This window comes from Melospiza melodia, chromosome 18 (genome assembly GCF_035770615.1).
Source record: "Melospiza melodia melodia isolate bMelMel2 chromosome 18, bMelMel2.pri, whole genome shotgun sequence".
Classification (NCBI taxonomy): Eukaryota; Metazoa; Chordata; class Aves; order Passeriformes; family Passerellidae; genus Melospiza; species Melospiza melodia.
The window spans coordinates 15,402,946-15,416,069 of NC_086211.1; the positions used below are offsets into that span (position 1 = coordinate 15,402,946).

At 49.8% G+C, this 13,124-nt stretch overlaps 1 protein-coding gene across 4 annotated transcripts in view; it reads left to right on the top strand.

The window, feature by feature from the left end:
- Window positions 1-12,218, top strand: part of PIGQ (phosphatidylinositol glycan anchor biosynthesis class Q) — a 38,397-nt gene extending 26,179 nt beyond the window's left edge. For all 4 annotated transcript variants that reach the window (XM_063171309.1, XM_063171311.1, XM_063171308.1 and 1 more), the window contains 2 exons: window positions 3,170-3,231; window positions 8,237-12,218. In XM_063171309.1, coding sequence (XP_063027379.1) covers window positions 3,170-3,231; window positions 8,237-8,389 — 215 coding nt within the window. In that variant the 3' untranslated portion in view covers window positions 8,390-12,218. The remainder of the gene's footprint in view (window positions 1-3,169; window positions 3,232-8,236) is intronic.
- The last annotated feature ends 906 nt before the right edge of the window (window positions 12,219-13,124 follow it).

Here is a 13,124-nt window from a genome sequence, read left to right on the forward strand (position 1 = left end):
CACTCTGGATAACCATAAACCAGGGCTGGCACCAGAGTAAGGACTCATTTTGGAATGCCTTTGACTGTCCACAGCTATGGTTGATGTAGTTACAGTCAAGCACATCTAAATTATTATCTCCCATCCTTTTAAAGAGCATGCAGCAGGAATTTAGCATAGAAGAAAGAGCTTGATCATCAGTAAACCAAGGCCAGTCATCAAAGGCAGAGGAAGCTCGAGGCAACCTCAGCAGCTTTGTCTGCTGGAGCACTGCCAGGCTCAGCTTTGGGAAGGTAGAGCTGAGCTCTGTTACCAACTCTGGTGCTTTTCCATGGGAGCCTTCAGCAGGTTCCTGTGAATTTCCTGGCAGAAACCTCTTAAACCCTTCAGGGCTGTCTTTGGGGAACAGGAGATGCTGCTGAAGAAACCTGACCCAGTAATGTGCGGGATGTAGGGCAGGAGGAAATCCTGGTGCCACTGAGAGGTTTCGCACCATGAATTCCTTTAGGTTATGTAAGGCCACAGGTTACTTCTCCTCATTCCTGTTCAGCCAGGTCTCTGCTGCAGGAAGCAAGCCCCCACCTGAGCAGGGATTGACTTCTCAGCTGTGTTCCTTAACTGGCACTGCTGCCTGTGAGAGGAAGAGGCATCTCTGAGCAGTTCTGCAGCCTGTGTCCCTGCCCCAGCACAAAACTGTGGCATGGCAACAGGAACAGATGGAGCAGTTGAATCCAACTCAGAGGACTTGAGAGAGTACACATCACATGGTGTGCTCACTGCTGGGGTGCTGCCTCCCTTGTCAGACTCAGAACTTGGAGAACACATCCTCTGGCAGGTGTTGGGGCAGCTGATTTACAGGCACCATCAAGATGGTTCTACCAACATGAATGAATAGTTTTTGCTGGTGGAAAGGGAGTTGAAGTCATTGAGGCATGTGGCCTCCAAGTTCTTTGATTCAGTGTCTGAACTGACAAAATACTTCACTGATGAAGGCCAGGCCAGGGGTAGGTGAATGATCCATCCACACACAGAAACTAAATGCATTTTTTTCTTTCTGTGCATCCAAATTGACATATTTATGACTTCCAAAAGCCTTTCTTATCTAGATCACAGCTGATGTCCTCTGTGCACCCAGTGCCAGCTCAAGGGGTGCCAGCTTGGTTGGGATGTGGATTCACAGCATGAAGAAAGGAACAGCAGGGGTTTCAGGGCTCTCAGAGTGCCCACACACAGGTTACCAGCATTGTTTGATTGTGAACAGGCCAGCTTGTTTTTCCTGTACTTCCCTTTCCCAACATTCACAGTGGAATTGTCCCAAAACCTGTTGGGACAGGTTTTGTCACAGTCCTGCAGGACCTGCCACAATTGCTGGAGTACAAACCCTCACTTGAGTGTGCTGTCATGTGAAACAAAGCAAATGAATCCATGTCCTGAGCTCTCCTGTGCCATTGCTGAGGCCTTTGTACAGGAAAAGCAGAGCCCTGAGCTCTGGAGCTGGCTGGAAGTTAGGGAATAGTTCAGGTTCTTCTGTGCTGGAGAGATCTGCAGGAACCTGAGCCTTCCCCTCTTCCTGTGAGGAGGGAACTGCTCAGAGTCCTGAGCTCTGCAGTCACTTGCAGGTCATTCTAAAATGAATTTATAGCCTTTTTGTGCTCGTGTTTTCTTAGAAGTTTAAGACTCTTGAGCAATTAAATAATCTAATTAAGAAGGTGTTGGCTTGTATCTTGAGAAGGGAGCTGTGTGGCCAGGACCTAGAGAAGCAGCATTTGTTGGGATAATGGATTACTGTTCTGGGGTCAGACTCCAGAGTGCCCAAGCACATATCTGAACCTTCAGTGCCTGCTTGTTTCTGTCTCTTTGTGACAAAGTTTGCCAGAAAAGTAGTTCCTGGAATGGCTTAGACACTTCCTCATAGCCAAAGCTCTGTGAATCACATTGAGCACTTTGGTCATCCAGCACATTTGCTTGTTGAGGCCCAGGGTACTCAAACATCTATTTCAAGCCATGGGGGAAGCCCCTCTATCAATATAATCCAGAAAAATGCAGATAAATCCCTCCTGTCCTGGACAGAACAAGTTTTATGATTTGGGGAGAGAGTTTAAACCAGAGCTGTGTGCTAGAGAAAAGCATTCTATCCCAGGAGTGAACTGTATGATTTTAATTAATTCAAAGCTTTAGGAAAAAGAGAAAACATTTTGGTTTTTCAGTGTTCAAGAGTCATAGAGATACTGCAGCAATGGCACTTACACTTTCAATGGTGAGCAGTGTTACTCTGTTTGTGCTCCTGTCAGTGTTTGATCTGTGCCTTAGTCTTGGCTCATCTTCTTACCTGCAGGAAAGAATAACAGGGCATGCTTGGCTGGAACAGGTTTGCAGAGATGGACTGGTGATTTTATTTCTGTGAAGTAATTTGACATCTTTGTAAGAAAAATGCCTCTCTGGTCCAAGCTGTTACCTTTGAAACATTGTATTAAATCTGTGTGTGCGCTGTGTCACCCTTGGAATCCAAAATCTTTCCTATTTATCTTTACAGTATCAGCAATGAGGCAAATCCAAGAGAAAATAGGAAAGTGGCAGGTTGGATGGGGTTAGCCTCTTGAAAACATGTGGATGCTGGGATTAATGGGCAGGGATTGCTTTGAAATGTTTCAGTGCCTCCAGGTCAGCCACTTCCCTCCCTCAGCCTGAACCGGGGACAGATTTGCACTGTCCACATGAGCACAAATTAAAGGTGGGCTCTCTGCCTGCTGCTAACATGGAGTTCCCATTTTGATGGAAGTTTGGGGAAAGTGGAAGGTTTTTCCAGTCACTCTACCATCCTCAGGTCTGGCTGGCTCATTTCTAGGCTTTGTGCTTGCCCTAGGACTGAGTTTTCAAGCTGGAGGTGGGAGGGGTTACTTTTAATGGAGCTGTGACATTAGGCTTAAAGCATTGTAGAGACAATCCATGCTTCCTGTTGAAAATGGGGAATGTTCCCAAATCCAGAAAGGTTGAAGACAGTTTCTAGGGAATCAGTGCTCAGCCAACAGCACTGGGCAGCAAATTCATGGTCTGTGCTCCAGGCATTGAACCATGGAATACCCTGAGTGGGAAAGGACCACAAGGATCATTGAGTCCAACTCCTGGCCCTGCACAGGACACCCCAACAATCCTCCCATGGGTTTGCTTTCCTTGTTTTGTGTCTTTGCAGCTGGAGTGAAGTTCAGAGTCCTTGAGCAGCAGGATGGAAAGCCTCTACGTCTCCTGATGCAGGTAAGGCCCCTGTGCCTTCCCCCAGAGTGACCCCAGCCCCTCTGTGCTGCTCCCACTGAAAGGCTCCACTTCAACATTATCAGCTCTAAAATGCTGAAACAAGGGAAATAACCTCGTGTTGCTGTGGCTGGCTGCTGCTTTCTGTGCTTGTGTCCTGTTTGGAGGAAAGGCAGTGGCCTGGATGGTGTGAAGTGAAATGCAGAAGGGTAGAAGGAGAAACACAGAGCTGTGTTACTTCTGGGACTCATGCCATTATCACCTCCTGCCTCTGTGCAGCTTCATTTCATAATTGCTGACACTGGGAGAAGAAAAAGAAGGCAGAATGAAGCAGCAGGAAAAGCTCTTCCCCTCCAGTGGTGCTGGAAAGCTTTGGCTGCTCCATGAGGGAGCAGAATGAGAGCCTGGGCAAGATGAGAGAGGAAAGGGCCTCCTGCTTTTCTCCAGAGTTGCCCTGGTGAGGGGTATGGGCACAGCTCACCTGTGCTTTTGTAACCCCCCATTCCATGCTCTGGCATCAAAGATACTAAAGGAAATTATCTTCTGAAAAGAAATGAGGTGTTGGCAGCAGGGAAGTTCTCCTTACACTTTCAGGAGTGAAATTTCCATCTCCTGACCCAGCAGGAACACAGCCATGTCCCAGAGAGGCTTTTCTTGCTCTCTGCATCCTAAAGAGGAGAGGCTGCCAGTAGTGTATAACACTTATAAAAGCACTTGGACACTGGGGGAGTGAGTGGGAAAGATTTAACTGCAGCTTCTCAGTCCTTTTGCTTTTTCCATCACTGTCCCACCCAATTTCAGCAAAGGTCAGGCTAGCAGGGAACCAGCAAACCAGCTAGTAGCAATTCCAGAGGGAATCCTTTCTACAGATGTCCTCTAGGGCAAAACCAGCATTCTCTGAGCAAGCTGTCTTCCCAGCTCCTGCCTTTCAGTGGGATTGTGGTGTAAGAACCAAAATCTGCCATCCTCCATGGCCAGGAGACTCCAGAGAAGGGAAACCAGACCCCAGAGATGAGGCATAGGAGGTGCTGAGCAGAGGCTTTGGCATCAGTGTGTGTGAGATGAGGTGGATGGAGTCTCCAGAGAGAAAAGACCACGACTTAAAGAGCAAAGGCAATGAGTCATATGACTGTGATGAATTTTCTTTGGACCACTGCAGGAAGATCCATTTTCTATCTGGAATATAGCACAAGTCATCATTCAAGAGGTGGAAGTGCTGCTGTAGATGTCTGTCCCAGCCTTCTGTTCCAATAGTAATGAGCAGACAGTCAGAAAAGGCAATTTTTTTCTCTCTTTGTGCTGGTGGAAATAAAAAATGGGCTTGTGTCAGAAATTCTGCTGAATGTCCCACTTTGTGATAGGCCTTTGGAGAGGGTAGTCTAAAAAACCTATTTTTAAGTGAAATTCTTATTTATTGTACACAGTGATGTGCCTTTCTTGAGAATCTGCAGTGGCTTTGCCCCCTCTCTGTGTGGAAGCCCCCTTGCAGCAGTGCCTGGTGAAGTCAGGCTGGATGCATGGACCTACACCCAAAATAATTGCAGCTGTAGGTGATAGTCTGAGCTGTCCTGTGGGGCACTGGGGATGGATTAGAAATCAATAATGCTGGCTTTGAGCATTCCCAACCAGCTCCTGGCTCAGCCAAGGGATTATTTTTGATTTTTAAGATAGTGCCTCTGGAATGCAAAGTCCAGACCCTGGAGGGGGGCAGAGGATGGGGGATGATATTTCCATTTCATATGCTACTTAATATTCTTCAGGAACTCTTACATAGGTCAGTATTTTCATTAGTGTTTAAAGTCATTTTTTTGGTGCACAAGAAGGAATATTTCTGGCAGTGTGGCTCAACAGAAGTGATAGCCCAGGGAGAAAACTGGCTTTAAGCTGAAGGAGGGCAGGTCTGGAGTAGATACTGGGCAAAAATTGTTCCCAGAGTGCAAATGACAGAGTGCAAATGAGAGCTTGGGTTGTCTGCGTGTCTCCAGGAGAGCTGGAGAGGGACTGGGGACAAGGGATGGAGGGACAGGACACAGGGAATGGCTCCCACTGCCAGAGGGCAGGGATGGATGGGATATTGGGAATTGGGAATTGTTCCCTGTGAGGGTGGGCAGGCCCTGGCACAGGGTGCCCAGAGCAGCTGTGGCTGCCCCTGCATCCCTGGCAGTGCCCAAGGCCAGGCTGGGCAGGGCTGGGAGCAGCTGGGACAGTGGGAGGTGTCCCTGCCATGGCAGGGGTGGGATGGGATGAGCTTTAAGGTTCTTTTCAACTCAACCCATTCCACAATCTGTGATGAGTAACACTGGGGTTTGTGCAGCAGTTACACCATGTTGAATTGTTGCACTGAACACAACTTGACTCTGCTCTCCTGGAAATTGGAGCGTTGTGCAAGCCCAGTGATGTATCCAAAGCAGAGGTTGGGATCAGGATTGCCTTGTAGCTTCCTTGGAAGAGTGAGACATGGTTTGACAGAGTGCAAATGAGAGCTTGGGTTGTCTGCAGCTCCAGGAGAGCTGCAGAGGGACTGGGGACAAGGGATGGAGGGACAGGACACAGGGAATGGCTCCCACTGCCAGAGGGCAGGGATGGATGGGATATTGGGAATGAGGAATTGTTCCCTGTGAGGGTGGGCAGGCCCTGGCACAGGGTGCCCAGAGCAGCTGTGGCTGCCCCTGGATCCCTGGCAGTGCCCAAGGCCAGGCTGGGCAGGGCTGGGAGCAGCCTGGGACAGTGGGAGGTGTCCCTGCCATGGCAGGGGGTGGCACTGGATGGGCTTTAAGGTTCCCTCCAACCCAAACAGTCTGAGATTTTGAGATTCTAGATCACAATGAGTTTGATCCATTCATGTACCTTCTGCTGAAAGTCTCATCTTCTCCAGCAATTGCTTTGGAAAGGGTTAAACAGCAGAGGAAGGGAGAAGGGAACAGCTCCTTTAGGATGGATATTCTAGCAGGGTTTATTATAGCTTTGGCCTACAGAACTTTCATAAGGGGAACAAATATTGCCTCTTCACTAATAATGAGTTTTGCCTGTTTGCTTGCATTGGTACCAGGAGAGGCAGGGATGTGAATTGCTCTGGGTGTAAGGAACCCTGGCTGTTACAGTGGCCAGTGCTGCCCCTGGGTATCACCACTGCACCCAGAGATGCTTCTCAGCAAGAAATGTTGTGTCAGACCTGCCAGCCCACACAGCTCATAGCCAGAGGAGCACACTCTGTGTCTCTCCCTTGTGGAGCAGCAGTTCCTGTCCTCCTCCCCCAGCATGTTTGCACTTCAGACACTCTGCTTTGCCTACAGCTGAGGAAATGGGCAGAAATAGTTACTTGGGTTTTACTTGTTACTTGGGCAGAAATTGTTCCTTGGGTTTTACAGCTGTTAGTGCTAGGGACAGGTTTCTTTGGCCTTTCTTCCCCCTGCTGTTTATTCTATTTTATAATTTTCCCTGCAAGCAGCTGCCCTGACCTTTTGTCTAAACTTCCTAGAGATGCTTCTGTGTACAGGCATTTCCCCTTCTGCTTGAGCAATCTTGTACTTTGAAACTAATTTGACAAAGATCTCCAGGGTTAGTTCTAAGGAAATCTTAGCTCAACCCTGCTTTCCAAGGGCTCCATCTCTGTAGGCACTGGGGGTTCATCCCTCAGCACTCCATGAGCTCCAAGCAGCTGAAGCAAGCTGGTGGCACAGGCAAACTCCCAGAAACCCAGATGCTTTTTAGTGGACAAAAACTCAGCTTTGACCTAGTAGTGACTCTGTGCATGGGTTTGCTGTCTCTCTTTCCTTTGTGGCTGGATTATGTGCTATGAATCAGTCTCCTTTCCCAGAGCTGCTTGGTTGGTTCCAGCAGAGCTGAACCCTTCTGCTAGAGAGGGATGTCCTTTCATTTCTCTCCACTGACCCAGCTCTGTAAGTCCCCACCCTGGGCATCTCTCATGGTCTATGCTCTAAGCCCCACCACTTCTGTGCCATCTCTTTTGGTCCTTTGGTGGCTGTGCATCCTTTTCCTGCCACACTGGATCCATTCTGTGGACTTCAGCTGCCTCCCTACCCTGAGTGCTTCACTGGGATGAGCATTTCCAGGGTCTGACATGCTTCTGTCACCCCTTGCACAGTAAATGTGTCTGTTCACATCCCTGTCTTCAAAAGGTCAGTGCAGCAACTGGGGACCATGGGCACAGACTTGGGGGGCTGATTGAAGTCAAATTAAAAAAGATTAACTCAGCCAAGGAGACTTAATTGAAAATGGTAATGAGGAGCTCTGGTGTGATCCTGTTGTGCTGAGACTTGGTTCCACTGGGTGGTTTCAGGTGATACCAGGTTTGACTTCACACCCAGCTGTGGGCTGAGGGCCCATAACAGGTACAGCCAAATTCCAGAGGAGTTCCTGGAGTCTCAGTGCATCCCTAGTGCAGTATAGATGTAGATTTAAATTAGATATTGGGAAATATTTGGCTCATAACAGGTACAGCCAAATTCCAGAGGAGTTCCTGGAGTCCCAGTGCATCCCAGTGCAGTACTAGATGTAGATGTAAATTAGATATTAGGAAACATTTCTTCATGGGAAGGGTGGTGAGACAATGGCACAGCTGCCCAGGGCAGTGGTGGAATCAGCATCCCTGAGATGTTCACAAGCAGTGTGGATGTGGCATTTGGGGACATGGGCTAGTGGTGGCTTTGGCAGTAATGGCTTAAAGGTTGGACTCAATGATCTTAAAGGTCTTTTCCAAACTACAAAATGCCATGACTCTGTGATTCTGTTGCTGTCTGCTGTCTCTCCAGCCACTGTCCCCTCCACTGGTGTGTAACACACTCCCCTCTCATTCCTCTCATGCTGGCTCTTGTCTGCCCCTCTGCTTGGGAATGATTCTAGTATCACCCCCTGCCAAGCTCAATTTATTAATGTTGGGGGATGCAGGAGAAGGATAAACAGCCTCAGCAAGGCAGGGAGGGGTTCTGTGCTGTGTGAGGAGCAGCACTGATGCTGCCCTTGCTGCTGTCCCTCTTTCTCCACACAGATCAACCCCCTCTCCTATGGAGGTGTGGTCCAGACCTACAGACTGCCCACCTACAGCTGCTATCCCAGGGACTCCTGGGCATCTCTCTGCAAGAAACTCTTCCTTGGAGAGCTCATCTACCCCTGGAAACACAAAGGAGACAAGCAGAACTAAAGACAGTGGAAGAACTTGGGAACTTGACCTGAAAAACTTAACAACTAATGCTTTGGGACCAAAGGCTGCTCAGAGCCAGCAACTGCTTCATCCCTTTAAACAGATTTTGATAACATAGGAAGGGCTGAATTTTTAAAGGCAAGTATTTTTAAACATTATTTTTCAACTTTCTCCTCCCCTGCACTGTGTTTGTATATTATGCTAATGATTATTTTGGAAGCAAAAGGTGAAACCCATCAGTGCCTCATGAAACCAGCACTCAGTGTCACGGAGGGAGCAGCTCCCAAATGGTCTGGGGATGAATTTCTCCTTCCATGTCAGCTCACAGGGCCATAGCAAATCAGCCCCTCAGGTGGTTTGGAGCCACAATGCTGTGGTGCCTTCAGCCAGAGCATGTTTTTATGCCTCAGACCTCAAGCCAGCTGATCAAAACCATGTGGAGAATCAGCTCGTGGAGTCCTACACTGAAAACTGAGCAGCTGGGTGTCTGAGCTCATGGGATATTTATTAACTTCTTTTGAGGAGGGCCTGCACTCACCCTCACTGCAGCACCAGAGGTGTTGGAGAGTGAGGCTGGAGGCCCAGAAGCACAGACTGTTTTATCATGATTCTGTGATTTCTCTTGGGAGAGTGCTTTGGATACATTTCCAAAGTGCAGGAGTGCTTGGCTTTCCGTGTTCTGGTCTCATTTTGATGTGTCTCCTATTCTCTGTCTTGGAAAGAGTGCCTGTGCACTGCAGGATGTCCCACTGGGCATCAGTGGTTGTGTCAAATTTAAATACAGTCCTGACCCAAAATACACTTCCTGCAGCTCTGCTCATTCCTCTGCCCCAGCTCAGACAAGGCCTTTGAGGTTTCTTAGGGCCATGTGAGGGATGCAGGACTACATGGGCACTACATGGTGCCCTGTCACCCTGAGCCAGGGCAAATCCCTGGGAAAGCCAGTGTGGCAAAGCCCCCCTCATCATCTGCCTTTACAGGCTCTGGTGGGACATCCCTGCCTGCAGAAACTGCAGAGAACAAGCTGTTCTGGGCTTAAAACTCCTGTGCAGCATCTTCTTGTCCTGGAATGATCACTACCTGAGGAATTCTCTGCGCTCCAGGTGTGAATAACTGCAGGCTGTGATGCACTCAGTGGAAGAATGGTGTAAATAACATTTTCACTGCAGCTGAAGTCAGAGTCATGAGCCCCATCCTCACCTGGCACTGAGCAGAGCAGGTTTACACCTCACCTCCCTCTCATCTTTCCTGTGGAGCTCCTAAATGGTATCCCCTGGTTCCTCCCACGCCTGCACAGTTCAGTTTGCTGACTGCTGTGAGAAACTTTGTTACTTTTGGTCTAGTGAAAGGAATGTTTCTAATATCCTGGCTTTTAAAATCTGCCTGTGGGACCAGACAGTTCATGCTGGTCCTAATCAAGGTACAAATCCTTAGGTACAAATGCCATGATAGCCCCAGAGACAGCACAGAGCCACAAAAACCAGCAGCTGTGACCTTCCTACTGGGACCCTGCCAGATGTATCAGATGTTCCAGTGTTGGGTTTGTTTACTGAAGGCTGATACTGACTCTGGCGTGGGGAAATACCAAACCAAGGAAAAGCTCCTCCTCAAACCTGAGACCCTGAGTCTTCTCAAGGGAGAACGTGGAGCAGCCCAGCTGGGCAGTGGCAGCTCCTTGTGCCTGCAGTTCTCCTGTGTCACCCGGAGTGGTGCCTGAGCTGCCTCTCTGCTCCTTGCACTGGCTGTTCTCCTTGCCTGCAGTGGTATCTGAGCATCTGAGTTGCTCCTGCTGGATGTTTGCCATGTCTCTCCTCTTCCTTTCCAGTCCCTGCTGGAAGAGTCTTCCCCCACCCTTTCCGACTGTGTGCAGGGACATTACAGCAGTGCAGCAGACATCCTGCTCAGGAGCACCTGACCTTATGTCATCTCTCTAATTAGAGTTAGGATCTGCCTCATCTTCCACAGCAGCACAGACTGGCCCAGTGCTGGCATTTCCTCCGGGAAGAGGCTGCTGGTAAGGCTCTGGCTCTGATTTGTCCTCAGATCCATGTTATCCAGAGCAGCTCTTGGATGAGAAGTAGTTAAAAATTCCAGTTCTCCCATTCCTACCACGCACCCCTTATAGCAGGCAGCAGGCAGGCTTTGCCAGCCATCAGTCAAAGACTCTAATCTTACAGACTTCTTTTAATACTGCATTTCCTTATTATTATTTCTCCCACCTTTTGGTTCCCAGTGCTGCCACAAACCCCCTCTTTACATAGGCAGGGGGTTTGTGAAGGAAAATGTGATTCATTGTGTGAAAAACTCTATCCTAGAGAGAAATTCTGCCTTGGAGAAATACTTTCTTCCCCTAACCAGGACAGCATGTGACGATGCTGAAAGGAAACCTCAGTAATTACTGCACTGAAAGCTCTGGTTATGGCTTTGGGAGTCTTCCCTGATGCTGCTGCTGGACTGTGCCCTGTTCAGGCCCACACAAAGACTCTTGCACAAATACACAGCCCATATATTGACTTCCAGTAGTGTAAGGAAAATCTACATTTCACCCTGCAGAGAATGAGCTGCTTTCCTTCTGCCCTGTGCTGCCTCTTCCTGCTGCTCCAACACCATCTTCTTGCATAACTTTATCCCTCAGTGATTTAGCCTTTATGATGGTCACACCATCCCAGGGAGCTGCTGGAGGTTGTGATCATCTCCTCCAGCCCCTGCTCATGCAGGGCCACCCAAGGCTGGTCACCCAGGACTGTGTCCAAGTGGCTTTGGGCTATCTCCAAGGATGGCAGCTCCAACAACCTGTGCCAGTGGCTGGTGACCCCCTCAGTGAAAGGTGTGCCTGGTGACCCCCTCAGTGAAAGGCTGTTCCCTCTCCCAGCAGGGTTTGATGTGTTTCAGTTCATGACTCTCATCCTGGTGTTGTGCAGAGCTCGGTGACACCGTAACTCAGATTGCCTCAGGAATGGGAGCATTGGCAGTGCTGTGCCATCTCTGCTCCTGTTCCCCCTCTTCAGGCATTGCTTGCAGCCCCTTTGCCTTTTGGGGGATGAAGCCTTGGTTAGGGGGTGCCTGTGCATTGACTCAGATCCCTTTCCTGCTCCTTGGTCCTTTTCTGGACTTGGGAGCAGAGAGCCCTTTCCTGCCACACTCCTGCCTGTGCTGAGCTCACAGGGGGAGCAGCACCCCAAACCTGGCAGTGTCCAGGTCTGCAGGGTCAGGGAACAGCCCAGAGTGTGGAGCCCTGGGCTCTGCAGGGGGACTGTGCTGTGCACACACAGGGGATGGCTCTGGGTCTCAGCTCATCTCCCACATGACAGGAGGCCACAGGGCTTCCCAGCTGGATTGGGAGCTTTGGGTGCAGGATAAACACGTTCAGAGCAATCCAAGCCCCATGTGGGCAGCTGATCTGCCTTCCTGGATGAGAACAGTGCCCACCACCTTTGTCTCTAGCCCACCATTTTGCATTAGGGGTTGCTGCAAGAGTCTGTCACCTTTGGCTCCAGCCCTTATCCATGCCTGGGCCTCAAACCAGGAAAGCTCAAACCCCCCCATTTACCATCTCAGCAAGCTAAATATGAGGAGTGTTCCTGCACTGATGAGTGCTGCAGGTGACAGAACACTGCCCTGCATTCCCAGGCAGGTGCTGGGGCTGGGAGCAGTGGAGGTGTCTGGGGGAAGAACCCAGGACCAGCTCGGGGCAGGGACAGGCTGCAGCTCCTCTGCCATCCACTGTTAGTGAACATCTGGCACTGGGGAAGTTCGTGAGAACTTCACAGTTCTTGTAATCAATCCTCCTCACAGTGTTTTCTGGTTTTGAGTAAAGTATTATAAAAGAGCACTGACTCATTGAGAGTTTCATTAGAAGTGTGTGAGTGTTTGTGATGAGGTTTGGCAGGGAAGTTCAAAGCCACTGTGCATTTCTCCTTCCCTCACGTGAGGCACCGGGCGTTCAGCAGGAGCAGAGTGCTCCCACAGCAGTGACACAGGGCTTGTTCTAAATGTCACCACCAGCCCCAGCTGAAGATGACTTCCTTCCCCCTGCAGCCCTGATGTAAAATGCAGCCTGGTGATGTGAAACACACACAGTCCCCTGCACCAGTCCAGGAACGAGTCCTGCCTGGCTTCAGGCTCATCAGAGCTCCAGCTGTGCAGGCAGGAGTGCTGGGCAAAGCAGTGGCACAGCAGGACAGTGACAGTGCCAGCAGTGCCAGCTGCAGCAGGGCTGAGGGATGCTGCACATTCCAGTGCTTGTGTGCAAGTTTAGGGATGGAGAGCTTTGTTCTACTGATAGGTTTTATTGGTTAACTCAACCTTTTAATCAGATTATGATTACTCCAGAATAAAGATGTTGGGAGGAACATCCAGCCCTTACCTGTAGCTTGCCTTGCTGCTGAGCACAGCGTGGCTGTGAGCAGCACAGGCATGGGCAGGGCAGCTGCTGCAGCCTCAGCTGATCCAGGCTGTTCATGCCCACCCCAGGGCCTGGCTGGGCAGCTCCCACACCTCTGCTCTCACACACTGGGGTATTTCAGCATTTGTCCACCTATAATTGTTCTGCCAAGGCCAAAACACAAAGCCTGTGCAAGGAGGATCCAAAGATGCCACCTCAGGCCTGGGAGGTGGTTGAAGTGATGCTCCCCCAGCTCTGGGTGTTCTGTGATTCAGAGGGGGATCCTTGGTGTCCCATGGGCCTGCCCTGCCCATGGGGTGTGCTCAGTGTGAGGGGCAGGACAGGGGACAA